We start from the raw sequence: 14,892 nt of genomic DNA on the forward strand, positions 1-14,892 counted from the left end.
CCATTTCCGAGGGGGGGACTGAAGCGTTATGTTTGCGTGTGACACTCCTTTATATGTTGGCAAGATGGCAAAGATGCATCATATCTCAGAAGGGAAAAAAGCCCATTAATATCAAAATTCTAGGACTTTAGATAAACTGATGGAAATTTCAGATCAATCTCTCAGAGTCTGGAACAACCCAAGAAAACTCCTCTGCCATTCAGCAACCTAATGACAATTGCTATGTCAGGCCACTAGAAGCCTGACATAAGCACGAGACTGTGATGCACCTAAGTACTATTATTATTGCCAATGCTTACATTTCATTGCCAGTGTACGACAGGGTATCTGTGGTAAAGGTGGCAAGATCTTAGCGATAAAGATGCCCAGGTTTGTCTAGAGGAACATTTCTCAAATGCGGCCACCATGGGCTTTTCCTGTGGCCACGACAGCCTCCTGGGTGGTGATGGGGGAAGCATCAGCCCCTCCCTCCTTGTTGCTCCTGGATGTGCCATCCTGCACCATCTCTGGAGAGAGGGGGGGCACAACGCTGCAGGACCAAAGTTCTTGAGCCACGTTGTGGGGAGAGGGGTTGGGCAGCAGACTCCAGCGGCAAGTCTTCAGGAACCTGGCCATGCAGCCCCAGGCTCTGACTGTGGGGCAGTGGGTACTGACTCCTCCAGCTCTGATCACACAGCCTCCACCTCCTCTCTGCCCCCATTGGGGACTCCTGTCCCATCCAACCCCCTTGTTCCCTGATGGCCCCCCAGGGACCCTATCCCACGGCCCCTTCTCCCTGTCCCGACTGCCCCTGGAACCCCTGCCCCTGACTGCCTCCCGGGACTCCTGCCCCCATTCAATCCCCTGTTTTTCCCACTAACTGCCCCATCCCCACCCTCTGACCACAACCCCAAACTCCCGTGGCCTTTATCCAACACCCCCTGCTCCCTTCCCCCTTATTGCACAGCCTGAAGCACCAGTGGCTGGCGGCGCTACAGCCGCACCATCCGGCTGGAGCCAAGCTACATTGCCACCACCACCATGCAGCTCAGAGCACTGGGTCAGGCCAGGCTCTGCAGCTGTGCTGCCGCAGGAGCTCACAGCCCCGCCGCGCAGAGCATTGTGCCAGCGGCGGGGCGAGCTGAGGCTGCGGAGGAGGAGGAACAGTGGGGGAGAGGCCGGGGGCTAGCCTCCTGGGCCAGGAGCTCGGGGGCCGGGCAGGACAGTCCTGCAGGCTGTAGTTTGCCCACCCCTGCACTAAGCCCTGGATAGGGGGAGGGGGGACTTAAAGGCAGGAGACAGCATTATTTTTGTTATTGAGTCTGCCAAAAAAACCCTACAAATATACATTACAATGATTGGGATATGTATCTGTGCATATTTAATTGTTTTTCCTAAAGGTAATTAAGTATTTTAGAAAAAAAGCGTCAGTGTGGCCACCAGTGAGAGCTGGTGGCTGCACTCTGAGGCCACCAAAAATTTTGATGTGAGAACCCCTAGTCTAGACCTCTCCCTCCTTGGTAGCTAGCAGCAGTCCAATGGGAAAGGGCCCAGTGTAATCAGAAATATGCTTTGTGGCACAAGGGTGTAGGAAGAAGAAGAGCAGTGACCCACTCTCAGTGGCTGCTCTCCATTACTATGTATCCAAAATTTATTTCAGAAGACTTGGATTCCCATCATTTTCCAGCATGTTCTGTAGTCAGGCATTCAGGCAAGTTTCAGCACTTCTTTGATCATCTTTCCAATACCATCATAGACCTCATGGACTGGGGCATTGCACATGAAGGCACTGGTCGTCACCAACTTGTTCTTCACATCCACATGAATCTCATCTACGTGCTTGTTCACGTATTTGCAGCCAAGTTCCTTCATGGCTTCTGCAGTCTTTGCATAGGGCCACCTAAAAGAAGAAGTGAGAATAGATCAAGTGTGTGTAGGTGATCCTGACACAGAGAGACGCTGCCAAGGCCTTCAATGGAAAGGATCCTTTCTCATTAGGCGTCCCACAGCAGTAGCTAGGAGTCTGCCATCACTAAATGAATACCCCTCAGGTAAGAGACCACTCTGTGGAAGACAGTGTATACTGTGGCAGAGGAATTCCTCAGAAGTCAAGGAATTAAGCAAACTCTATACTACTCCCTTTCCCTCACTAAAATAATCAAAAAACATCAATAAATTTAAACGTTAAGGGTATGTCTACACTACGAAATTAGGTCTATTTTATAGAAGTTGATTTTTAGAAATCAATTTTATACAGTCGACTGTGTATGTCCATGCTAAGCGCATTAAGTCGGCGGAGTGTGTCCTCACTACCGTGGCTAGCATCGACTTACGGAGCGTTGCACTGTGGGTAGCTATCCCACAGTTCCCTCAGTCTCCACCGCCCATTGGAATTCTGGGTTAAGCTCCCAGTGCCTGATGGGGCAAAAACATTGTTGAGGGTCGTTTTCAGTACATGTCGTCAGTTGCCCCTCCCTCTTTGAAAGCAAAGCAGACAATCGTTTTGCGCCTTTTTCCTCTGCAGATGCCATGCCACAGCAAGCGTGCAGCCTGCTCAGCTCAGCTCAGCTCAGCTCACTGACACCACAGGTGTTGTGTCCTGGGTGCTTCCTGGGTGCTGCTGGCAGCAGACGGTGCTATAGGACTACAAACCATTGTCATCATCATACACTGCTTCTGCTGCAACTCCGCTTTCCTGCTCTCCTTCAGACGCCATACCACAGCAAGTGTGTAGCTCGCTCAGCTCACCGACACCACCGCTGTTCTGTCCTGGGTGCTGCTCTCAGCAGACGGTGCAGTAGGTCTGCAAATCATCGTCATCGTCATACACCGCTTCTGCTGCAACTCTACTCTTCTGCTGTTGTAAACAAGCTCAGTCTCAAATGAGTAAAAGATGACTGACCACAATAGAGTAAATGAGTTCAGTCATCCACCGCTCCACTGCAACTCTGCTTTCGTGGTGCCATGAATCCACCTCGCAGGTCTTCTCGTCGTTCAGTATAAATATCTATTCTCGTAGCATCCATCATCATCCACGAATTCCGCTGCAACTGTGCTCTGCTGATATTTCCTTGACAGCGAATTTCTCTGTTGTCTGTCATGGGCTCCTGGGTCCTCAGGAAATGTGTGCGGTGCTAACCGTCGTCTGCTACCGCTTCCACTGCAGCTCTGCTCTCCTGGTGCCATGGATCCACCTCTCAGGTCCTCTTGTCATTTGGTATAAATATCTATTCTTGTGGCATCCATCGTCATCCACCGATTCCGCTGCAACTCTGCTTTCCTGCTCACCTTCAGATGCCATACCACGGCAAGCATGGAGCCCACTCAGCTCACTGCTGCTGTTGTGAGCATTGTAAACACCTCACGCATTAGCCTGCAGTATGTGGAGAACCAGAACCTGCAAAAGCAGGTGAGGAGGCAATGACAGCATGATCATGATAGTGATGAGGACATGGACACAGGCTTCTCTCAAAGCACGGGCCCTGGCAATTTGGATATCATGATGGCAATGGGGCAGGTTCATGCCATGGCACGCCGATTCTGGGCCTGCGAAACAAGCACAGACTGGTGGGACCGCATAGTGTTGCAGGTATGGGATGATTCCCAGTGGCTGTGAAACTTTGGCATGTGCAAGGGCACTTTCATGGAACTCTGTGACTTGCTTTCCCCTGCCCTGAAGTGTAAGAATACCAAGATGAGAGCAGCCCTCACAGTGGAGAAGCAAGTGGCGATAGCCCTCTGGAAGCTTGCAATGCCAGACAGCTACTGGTCAGTCGGGAATCAATTTGGAGTGGGCAAATCTACTGTGGGGGCTGCTGTGATGCAAGTAGCCAAAGCAATCACTGAGATGCTGCTACTAAAGGTAGTGACTCTGGGAAATGTGCAGCTCATAGTGGATGGCTTTGCTGCAACAGGATTCCCTAACTGTGGTGGGACGATAGACGGAACGCATATCCCTATCTTGGGACCGGACCACCTTGGCAGCCAGTACATAAATGGCAAGGGATACTTTTCCATGGTGCTGCAAGCACTGGTGGATCACAAGAGATGTTTCACCTACATCAATGTGGGATGGTCGGGAAAGGTACATGACGCTCGCATCTTCAGGATCTCTGATCTGTTTGAACAGCTGCAGGAAGGGACTTACTTCCCAGACCAGAACATAATTGTTGGGGATGTTGAAATGCTTATTGTTATCCTTGGGGACTCCACCTACCCCTTAATGCCATGGCTTATGAAGCCATACACAGGCACCCTGGACAGTAGTAAGTAGCAGTTAAACTATAGGCTGAGCAAGTGCAGAATGGTGGTAGAATGTGGATGTTTAAAGTGCACTGGTGCAGTTTACTGATTCAGTTACACCTCAGCGAAACCAATATTCCAATTGTTATTGCTGCTTGCTGTGTGCTCCACAATATCTGTGAGAGTAAGGGGGAGACGTTAATGGTGGGGTGGGAGGTTGAGGCAAATTGCTTGGCTGCTGATTATGTGCAGCCAGACACCAGGGCAATTAGAAGAGTGCAGCAGGGTGCGCTGCGCATAAAAGAAGCTTTGAAAACCAATTTCATGACTGACCAGGCTACGGTGTGACAGTTCTGTTTGTTTCGCCTTGATGAAAACCTGTGCCTGGGGTGGAGTGGTTGGGTGGCCAGAGCCCCCCCCCCGCCTGCGTTCTTGGGCATCTGGGTGAGCAGGCTATGGAACTTGGGGAGGAGGGCAGGCGGTTACACAGGGGCTACAGTGACGGTCTGTGTTCCTGCTGCATTTCCTGCAGCTCCACCAGATGCCAGAGCATATTGGTTTGATCCCCCAATAGCCTCAGCATAGCATCCTGTGTCCTCTCATTGCACTGTTTCCACCTCTCCTCTTGCTCCCGCCAGCTCTCGTCTCGCTCGTCCCTCCTGTCCTCATGTTCATTTTCTGCTTTCCTGGATTCTGACATTGTCTGCCTCCACACATTCTTCCTAGCTCTTTCATTGTGGGAGAACTGCATGAACTCAGAGAACATTTCATCGCGAGTGCTATTTTTTTGCCTTCTTATCTGCGCTAGCCTCTGGGATAGAGATGATAGGGGCAGCGTTGAAACATTTGCAGCTGCGTGAGGAAAAAAAGGGAGGGTGGTATATAAAAAAAAGGGAGAGAACAATGGGTAGACTCTTTCACGGTGAACCAAGCTGTTAACATTACATAGCACATGTGCTTTGGGTACAAGGTCGCATTTTGCCTCTTATATTGGGGGCATGCCAGTTTGGTGTGAGAGATCACACATGCAGGGCCGGGCAACAGAATTCGGCTTGCAGGCAGCCATGGTAAGTCACAGTCTTTTGGCTTCTTCGACCTTCATAACGCGTGGGAATGCTTTCAAACAGCAGCGGCCTCCTTTCCCATACCAAGCACCCGTTGGGTTGGCCATTTAAAAGGAGGGGCTGTACTGGCCGTGAATCCATCCCAAGTCTTCAGGACAAATTAATCATTAAACACGCTTGCTTTTAAACCATGCATTATATTTACAAAGGTACACTCACCAGAGGTGCCTTCTCCAGCTTCATAGTCCGTGAGCCTGGATTGGGAGGGTATTGTCTCCAGGGTGATAAACAGTTCCTGGCTTTTGGGGAGAATGGTTTCTCTGCTTGCGTGCTGTGTGCTATCCTCATCCTCCTCCACCTCCTCATCTTCCTCATCCCCAAAATCCTCATCCCTGTTGTGTGACACTGCACCCTTGCAGGTGTTCATGGACAGAGGTAGGGCCCCCCCTAGAATTGCATGCATCTCATCATAGAAGCGGCATGTCTGTGGCTCTGACCCGGAGCAGCCGTTTGCCTCTTTGGTAGGCTTGCCTGAGCTCCTTAATTTTCACGTGGCACTGCTGTGGGTCCCTGTTGTAGTCTCTGTCCATCATGCCCTTAGAGATTTTTTCAAATGTTTTGGCATTTTGTCTTTTGGAATGGAGTTCTGATAGCATGGCTTCATCTCTCCAAACAGCAATCAGATCCAGTACCTCACGTTCGGTCCATGCTGGAGCTCTTTTGCGATTCTAGGACTGCATGGTCACCTGTGCTGATGAGCTCTGCATGGTCACCCGTGCTAATCACCTTGCCATGCTGGCCAAACAGGAAATGAAATTCAAAAGTTCCTGGGGCTTTTTCCTGTTTACCTGGCCAGTGCATCTGAGTTGAGAGTGCTGTCCAGAGTGGTCACAATGGAGCACTCTGGGATAGCTCCTGGAGGCCAATACCATTGAATTGTGTCCACACTACCCCAAATTCAACCCTGCAATGTCTTTTTAAGTGTTAATCCCCTCATCGGAGAGGAGTACAGAAATGGATTTTAAGAGCCTTTTAAGTCAACAAAAATGGCTTTGTCGTGTGGACGGATCCACAGTTAAATCGATCTAACGCTGCTAAATTCGACCTAAACTCATAGTGTAGACCAGGCTGTGACTGTACTGGGACTCACCACTGCTGGCGCCTCCCACTGGTGACTTTGGGAATTAGCCCAGTCCATGGGGAGAGCCCTCTGCTGGGTGGTGTCCCGTCCGTCTTTTGCCCTCCATTGGCGCCTGGACTCACGTTGCTCCCTTCTGCTTGCAGCGTCCCCTTCAGGACACTACCCTCCGGCAGTGCCCCCTAGTCTGTTCTCACTTCCCTTCCAGGAGGAGGGGGGGCTAACAGCAGCCTTTCACCTGCCGCAGTGGCCAGCTGCTCCCAAAGTCTAACCCTTTCTTTCAGGGGTATGGTGCAGTCCAATATGGCCACTTCCCATGGCTAGTTGCAATATAAGGGAGAAGGGGGTGACTCAGACCCACCCGCTACTCTGGATCCTGACCGAAGGACCCTCTAGTGGCAGCCTCCCTCTGCCCTCCTTCTCTTCCCTCGCTTGCTGTCTGCTCTCCCTGGGTCACTTCCCCTCTGACCCTTTGCACCCTTTTGGCCCTTCCCTCAGGGCCTATAATGTGGCAGGTAGTGGGCTGGAGTTCCCTTCAGCTCTCCTGAGCCTGCCCAGCACTGCGCTGTCCCAGATGTTGGTCTCCTAGCTCAGGAGACAGACCTTCCCTGTTGGAGGTCTGGGAGAGACTGCCTGCTCTTCTCATGGACAGCCTTTATATAGGGCTGAGACCAGCCCTGATTGGCCGCCATTTGCCCAGCCCTGATTGGCTCTCTAACAGGCCCTCCCTGATTGGCTGCCTCTGTGCACAGCCTCTCTGGCCTGTCTTAGACCAATCTCTCATAGGGGTGGGGCAGCTGCCCCACCACACAGGGCTAAGACTCTAGCATCCCTCAGTAAAGCTACAAGTAGCCCTCCTCCCCCAGGTACCTGTATTGGGTTATTGACCAACTCTACTCAAACAAGTTAACTCTCCCTCAAACAGCAGATGCCAGCACAATACATTTCCTGCCACTGGGATAATTTAGCCCCAACGTTGAGGCCCTTTACTACAATGGTCTCGGCCTGGTTAGTGGAAGAGAAGAGGTATTGTGTCAGTATGTACCATAAATGATGTAATGAGCATTGTGAATCACTACCCTGGTGTCTTTCCTACCCTTGGGTTGAGAAAGGTGGACCGTTGTGCTGCGTCAATCCTTCAGAGTCAGATTTTGCACTAGAACTCTGCGACACTTACTTCTCACATTCTCTGTCCTGTCCAACCGTCAGCTCGCATCCTGGGAAAATTTTGGCTGCCAGGACTGGGGAGATGCAGCACATGCCAATGGGTTTCTTGGCAGCATGGAATGCCTTCAAAGTTTCCTCCACAACTTTAGAGATTGTGCAGTTCTTCCCCTGTGTTGCCCAAGTACTCAGGTTCTTAGCCACTCCAAAACCACCTCAGAATAGGGAAAGAGATTAAAAATAGGCGATTGTTTGAATGTAGGATTCTTTTTTTGCCAACTCAGCTATTTCACTAAAATGCTTAACTGAATTTGGTGCAGTGTGGCATTTATCCATGGTCCAAACATATTTCAATAAAACCTCAGCACACCACCACATCCACTGAATACCTGCAGCTCCCTCTTAGGCCTGGCATAGTTTTGCTGGCATAGCTAAATCAGTTAGGAGTACTGGGGGAAAAAAAAATCACACTCCTGACAGATATAACAATGCCAGCAAAAAAAAAAAAAAGTAGAGACAGTTATACCAGCCGATGAGTACCTTATTCAGTATCGCTTATTTAATGCAGGCATCTGGTATAAGCTGTACTGGCACTAGAATTTGTTTGGCGGCATAAACTGCATTTCTGCTAAATGGGTTTGCTGGTATAGCTCCACTGGTGTAGTTATACTGGCAAACCCTTTGTAGTACAAACAAGGCTGCCAATTACCGTCCAATGGAAACTGCAAAGAATCTTGGTGGTCTCTAAATATCTGGAGATGTATTAGTGCTTTATTCATGAACTTACTCCTCTTCCATTCTCTTATTTTTCTAAAGTTATGGTGGAACATGTTGCCAGAATAGTTCCCAATTAAATCCTCATCTAGGGTCTGAGCCTGTGCTCACTGAAGTCAACAGCCACACTTCCATTAGTTACAACAGGTGCAAGAGTGATTGAGCTTTTCATCATTTGCTCTTACACTACCCCTCCGTGATTCTCCTGTCTGTGCTAATGGCTGTACCAGGTACATCTTGATGTTGTCTACTAAAGTCAAGGAAAGAGAAGCATGGCTGGTACCGTGGTGGACCAGAAGTAGTGTGGCCCACTGACTAGAGCACTCAGGAGGGCTGGGCTGTAGTTCTGGCTCTGCCATTGGTCTGTTGGGTGACTTAGAGTGAGTCCCTTCACCTATCTGTGCCTCAGTTTCCTGTCTGTAAAATGGGGATAATGATACTGATGCTCTCTGTAAAGTGCTTGAGATCTACCAGTGAAAAGCTGTAGATGAGAGCTGGGTATAATTATTTCCTCCTCTTATTATTTCCTCCTCCAAAATAGAAGTCACATCAAATCACATTTATACCAAGCAGTCTGTTAGTGCAGCTCTCCTAGTGTGCTGCAGCTTTTCTTTAGGGCAACAGACCTTTCTCTCCCAACCTCCAAAAACCACTACAAACAAAAAAACTCCTCTTCCTTGTGACTCATGGTGGGGCCTCTCCAGATTATGCCAATGGACAGTTGCTCCCTTCCATGGGATCTCTAAGGGGATGTCTACGCATCAGCTGAGAGGGCGTTTCTCAGCACAGGTAGGCAGACGCACTCTAGCTCTGCTTGAGCTAGCATGCTAAAAATAGGGATGTGGTCTTGGCAGCTCACGCTAGCCACTTGAGTACAATCCTGCCCAGATCCAGGCAGCTAGCCTGTGCTGCCATGGCTACACTGCTATTTTTAATCTGCTAGTATGAGCAGAGTTAGTGCTTGTCTGCCTACCCATGCCGGGAGTCCACAATCAGCCCTACCTGGCATGATCAGGGCATCCAGTTCCTTGACATTAAGCGTGGCTAGGTCCTTGATGTTGCCTCTGGCAATTCTGGCACTCTCGACCAGCACGTTGCGTTTCTCCTGAGTTGGCTGCCCTTTCACATGGTCCACCACATGCATCTGTTCTACATCTGGAGCATAGAACTCCCCCTGGGACAGAAGAAGAGAGAGATTTTTTTTTTTAACTTGGGCATTGGCTGGAAAAAATTTTTAAGTGATAATACAGATTTGGTGACCCTGAAACATTGTGTGAATTCATGTTGACTATCAAATTGTTACAGTGTTTTCAAAATATAACATTTCAAGTTTCTGCTTTGAAATTACTTTTAATTTAAAAATTTCCTCCAATTTTATTTTTTAAATCATTAAAAAATGCTTTAAAATATTTGAAGCTGAAACAAAACATTTCAGTTTTGTCAAAACAAATCATCTTGTTTGACTTGAAATGAAAATTTCAACTTTTTGATTTGCCAACAATTAAAAAAAAATTAGGGCTGTCAATTAATCACAGTTAACTCATGCGATTAACTCAAAAAAATTAATCACGATTAAAAAAAATTAATCACATTGCTAAACAATAGAATACCATTTGAAATTTATTAAATATTTTTGGATGGTTTTCTACATTTTAAAATATATTGATTTATATTACAACACAGAATACAAAGTGTACAGTGCTCACTTTATATTACTATTTTTTATTACAAATATTTGCCCTGTAAAAATGATAAAAGAAATAGTATTTTTCAATTCACCTCATACAAGTACTGTAGTACAATCTCTTTATCCAGAAAAGGTAACTTACAAATGTAGATTTTTATTTGTTACATAGCTGCACTCAAAAAACAAAAAAATGTAGAACTTTAGAGTCTACAAGTCCATTCAGTCCTACTTCTTGTTCAGCTAATTGCTAAGACAAACAAGTTTTGCCTGCTTCTTATTTACAATGTCATCTGAAATTGAGAACAGGCATTGGCATGGCACTTTTGTAGCTGGCATTGCAAGGTATATACATGCCAGATATGCTAAAGATTCATATGTTCCTTCATGCTTCGGCCACCATTCCAAAGGACACGCTTCCATGCTCATGATGCTTATTAAAAAAAACAACAATGCATTAATTAAATTTGTGACTGAACTCCTTGGGGGAGAATTGTATGTCTCCTGTTCTGTTTTACCTGCATTCTGCCATATATTTCATGGTATAGCAGTCTCAGATGATGAACCAGCACGTTAGTTTTAAGAACACTTTCACAGCAGATTTGACAAAAGGCAAAGAAGGTACCAACGTGATATTTCTAAAACTAGCTACAACACTCAACCCAAGGTTTAAGAATCTGAAGTGCCTTCCAAAATCTGAGAGGGACGAGGTATGGAGCATGCTTTCAGAAGTCTTAGAAGAGCAACACTCAGATGCAGACACTACAGAACCCAAACCATCAAAAAAAAAAATCAACCTTCTGCTGGTGGCATCTGACTCAGATGATAAAAATGAACATGTGTTGGTCTGCTCTGCTTTGGATCATTATTGAGAAGAACCCATCATCAGCATGGACGCATATGGACATATGAATCTTTAGCACATCTGGCACGTAAATACCTTGCAATGCTGGCGACAATAATGCCATGAGAACATCTGTTCTCACTTTCAGGTGACGTGAACAAGAAGCAGGCAGCATTATCTCCTACAAATTGTAACCATACTTGTTTGTCTGAGTGATTGGCTGAAGTAGGACTGAGTGGACTTGTAGGCTCTAAAGTTTACATTGTTTTGTTTTTGAATGCAGTTTTTTTTGTACATAAATCTAAATTTGTAAGTTCAACTTTCATGATAAAGAGATTGTACTACAGTACTTATATTAGGTGAACTGAAAATACTGTTTCTTTTGTTTTTTACAGTGCAAATATTTGTAATAAAAATAAATATAAAGTGAGCACGGTACACTTTGTATTCTGTGTTGTAATCGAAATCAATATATTTGAAAATGTAGAAAACATCCAAAAATATTTAAATAAATGGTATTCTATTATTGTTTAACAGCATGATTAATCGCATGATTAATTGCAATATTTTTAATCACGCAATTAATCGTGATTAATTTTTTTAATCACTTGACAGCCCTAAAAAAATATTTCTTGTTCTTACTCAAAATAATATTTTTTGGAGGCAGGACCACCCGGAACACCTGGAGCCTGCATCTAAAGCCCGTTTCGGAATGTTGCCCTGCGAGCATAGGCCGGAGGACTCAGGAGGAGCAAGGGCAACCGCGCAACCAGCAGCTAGAAAGAAGTGGCGCTTTCCTCTTCAAAGCCGGCTGGAGAGAAGCAGCACTTTGAAGGGGAAAGCACTCCTTCTCTCCAGCCACTGGCTGCATGGCTGCTCCTGCTCCTCCTGAGTCCTCCGGCCCATGCTTGTAGGGCCGCATTCTGAAAGGGGCTTTAATAAAGCAGGCCAGGGCCTCGGGGTCCCCTTAGCCCAGGGCCCTGCAGCCTCTAAAGTCCCACTCTTCGGGGGGGGGGCGGGGAAGCTCCCAGAATTGCAGCTCCCAGAATCATGGCCATGGGGGCAGTGCTGTGCTGCGCACAGCCACCTGCACACCTCCTGCACCAAACAGAAGTTGCCCCAGGTAAGTGCTCTGCACCTCCTGCCTGCCCCAGCCCTGAGCCTCCTCCCGCACCCCCACCTGGAGTGCCCTCCCACACTCTAACTCCTTCCCAGACCCTGCACCCCCAGCCCTGAGCCCTAGGGGTAAGCCGGGGCACCTCCCCATCACAGTACAGTACTGTGCAGTATATGCCTTTTGTCTGTCACTCCCCCACAAATTTCCTTGGAACCTATCCCACGCATTTACATTAAATCTTATGGGAAAATTGGATTCAACATCCTTTCACTTAAAGTTGCACTTTTCAGGAACATAACTACAACGTTAAGTGAGAAGTTACTGTAGTCCTAAATTTTATGGAGGAAAAGTTATACCAGTTTCCTCCATCAGAGGGCTCCTTAGGTTAAGGGATGAAGAAGGGACCTGCAGCACTCTGAATAGTTTTTCAGTTTTGTGAAAGAGGGAAAGTGAAAAATACAGGAAGAAAAGAACAAGAGGAGAAAATACAGTTTCAGAAAGAGGGAGACAAACGCCTTTTTTTTATAAACAGGAACTGAGAATGTGAACCTTGAAACCTTTATTAGATCCTTAGCTGATATAAAACAGCATTGTTCTATTGCAGGGGTAGGCAAGCTATGGCACGTGTGCCAAAGGCACCATGCAAGCTGATTTTCAGTAGCACTCTCACTGCCCAGGTCCTGGCCACCGGTCCGGGGGGCTCTGCATTTTAATTTAATTTTAAATGAAGCTTCTTAAACATTTTAAAAAACCTTATTTACTTTACATACAGCAATAGTTTAGTTATATATTATAGACTTATAGAGAGACCTTCTAAAAACATTGAAATGCATTACTGGCACGCAAAACCTTAAATTAGAATGAAAAAATGAAGACTCGGCACACCACTTCTGAAAGGCTGGCGACTCCTGATCTATTGACTTCAAAGGAGAAACAATCATTTATAGAAGCTGAGGATTGGGCCCAGATTTGTCCCCTGCTGGGAGCAAAGGGTGATCTCATGCAGTGTTCTTGCACTCAGACAATTTGGCTACAGTTACTAATTCTGTATTATCAGCTTCTTGCTGGCTGCTGTGATTTTCTGTTTCAGATTAACTGGCAAGAGCCCTTTCAGTAGCTTCTGTTTTTATTTTCTGCCTCAAACAGGAGTTTAAAAAGCAGGTGTGGCAACTGGCCACTTAAAAGAAACAGAGAGAGAACTGCAGAAGTGAGCAAATGGCTAGGTCAAAAAGAACACTAGAACTGCAGCGTAGCAGAGGAGGGGCATATTAGGGAAATTGCTTAAGGAGATTTAGATTTTCATGTATACAATTCAGTCCAGACAGTCCATATTCTACTGCAAGATTTCTGGGTGCTAAAGTGGTGAGCTCCGGATAGAAGAAGAAAGATACAGAAATAAGAGACTACCTAGGTTTTTTTAATCACATTCCCCCAGTGATCAAGTTCGCTGGTGCTGGGTGCAGTGCACCATTTTAGATAGATAGATAGATATTATCTTATCTAGATTTTTGTACTGTACCCACCACCTGATCACTAGGGCAATTTGATTATCTCAGCAGCAACAGGAACTAACACCTAAGGAAACTATGACTTACTGCTCCAATGAGCCCCAAAATGATTCCTGCAGTGGAGGAGATGGTAAAAAGCAGCCCAGGGCAAAAGGATAGATAGCCAAGATAGACCTTGGCTCCAGAGCCAGGATGCTTCTTACCTGTGCCCCCTCTCTGCTGAGATGCACCAGAACGGCAGAAGACTCATGGATTTCACTGCCATCATACACCCCACAGCCAGACAGGACAATGGCTACCTTCTTGCCCATGTTCAGACTCAAAGTAGGTGGATTCTCTCCTAGGCTGGAGTTGCTGTCTCTGTTCACTGCCCTGAGTTTTTTATAGCAGGAGACCCCGCCCCAGAACAAGGCGGGGCTGTATGGGCTGGACAGAGCCCTTTACTGGTAGGAAGTTTTCTATTTCTCCAAAGCAGGCTTTGATGTGTACATAAATGTAGTGCAATCAGCAGCTCCCTGTTAGCTCTCCTTGTGCATTGCCACAGGGGGAATTCCCAGCTAGCTGGAGCTGTTTGTTGGCTACCTGTGCTCATCTTTCTTTTCTCAATTTTAAATTGTGTTGCAGACTAATGCACAGGAACTTTTATATGTATAATGGCATGTAACAGAGCCATGCATTGGGCTAAACCCCCAGTTTAAATCCATTCCAGTCAGTGCAGTTACAGCAGGGATGCACTTTTTAAAATTTTTTGCTGCACAGGCAGTGTTCCCTTTCCATTGTTAAATGTGCTCCATCTCTAAGCTTGGTCTCCAAACAGCAGGCTTTCTACAGACACTTTAATTCTCTGGACTTTGGGCCATGAATTTAGAAACAAGGGGCTTGGTTCTCTGCACCTTCACACTAGCTTTATGCTAATTTAACTTGACTGACTGCAGCAAAAGTGGTGTTACAGAGGCAAGGGCCTGGGAAAATCTATAGAATATCAGGGTTGAAAGGGACCTAAGGAGGTCATCTAGTCCAACTCCCTGCTCAAAGCAGGGCCAATCCCCAGACAGATTTTTACCCCAGTTCCCTAAATGGCCCCCTCAAGGATTGAGCTCACAACCCTGAGTTTAGCAAGCCAATGCTCAAACCACTGAGCTGTCTCTTCTCCTCATTAATGTGTGCAATCATCATTTTGATACACCCACCATTCTTTCACTTTATAGGGATGCTCTCAGCATGCAGAGGTGCCTACGTTTCCATTCTTTAAAGTCTCGTACAGCAGCCCTAAATACAGTTAGATAGTCTCCTGAGATTATTTATGAAATACCTCTTGTTTGGGTCTCTATTGAGATATAGACTTTCTTTAGCAAAAATACAGTTTGGGGTGCTAATT

At 46.7% G+C, this 14,892-nt stretch overlaps 1 protein-coding gene across 1 annotated transcript; it reads right to left on the reverse strand.

The window, feature by feature from the left end:
- Nucleotides 1–1,163: 1,163 nt before the first annotated feature.
- Nucleotides 1,164–13,869, reverse strand: LOC115657146 (glutamine amidotransferase-like class 1 domain-containing protein 3A, mitochondrial). Its single transcript, XM_030574520.1, has 4 exons — nucleotides 13,718–13,869; nucleotides 9,364–9,535; nucleotides 7,601–7,802; nucleotides 1,164–1,879 (listed from the first exon to the last, which is right to left on the reverse strand). The coding sequence occupies exons 1-4, from the start codon at nucleotides 13,823–13,825 to the stop codon at nucleotides 1,687–1,689; spliced, it is 675 nt and encodes a 224-aa protein (XP_030430380.1). The 5' UTR covers nucleotides 13,826–13,869; the 3' UTR covers nucleotides 1,164–1,686.
- Between the last annotated feature and the right edge of the window lie 1,023 nt (nucleotides 13,870–14,892).

This window comes from Gopherus evgoodei, chromosome 9 (genome assembly GCF_007399415.2).
Source record: "Gopherus evgoodei ecotype Sinaloan lineage chromosome 9, rGopEvg1_v1.p, whole genome shotgun sequence".
In the NCBI taxonomy this organism is placed as follows: Eukaryota; Metazoa; Chordata; order Testudines; family Testudinidae; genus Gopherus; species Gopherus evgoodei.

Excerpts from the sequence above, each read along its gene's own strand:
- LOC115657146 (XM_030574520.1), bottom strand. The coding sequence starts at position 13,825 with ATGGGCAAGAAGGTAGCCATTGTCCTGTCTGGCTGTGGGGTGTATGAT. Across the intron at positions 7,803-9,363 it reads GGATGCCCTGATCATGCCAG|GTGGTTTTGGAGTGGCTAAG; the intron begins GTAGGGCTGATT and ends CCCTATTCTGAG. Across the intron at positions 1,880-7,600 it reads CAGGACAGAGAATGTGAGAA|GTGGCCCTATGCAAAGACTG; the intron begins GTAAGTGTCGCA and ends TTCTTCTTTTAG.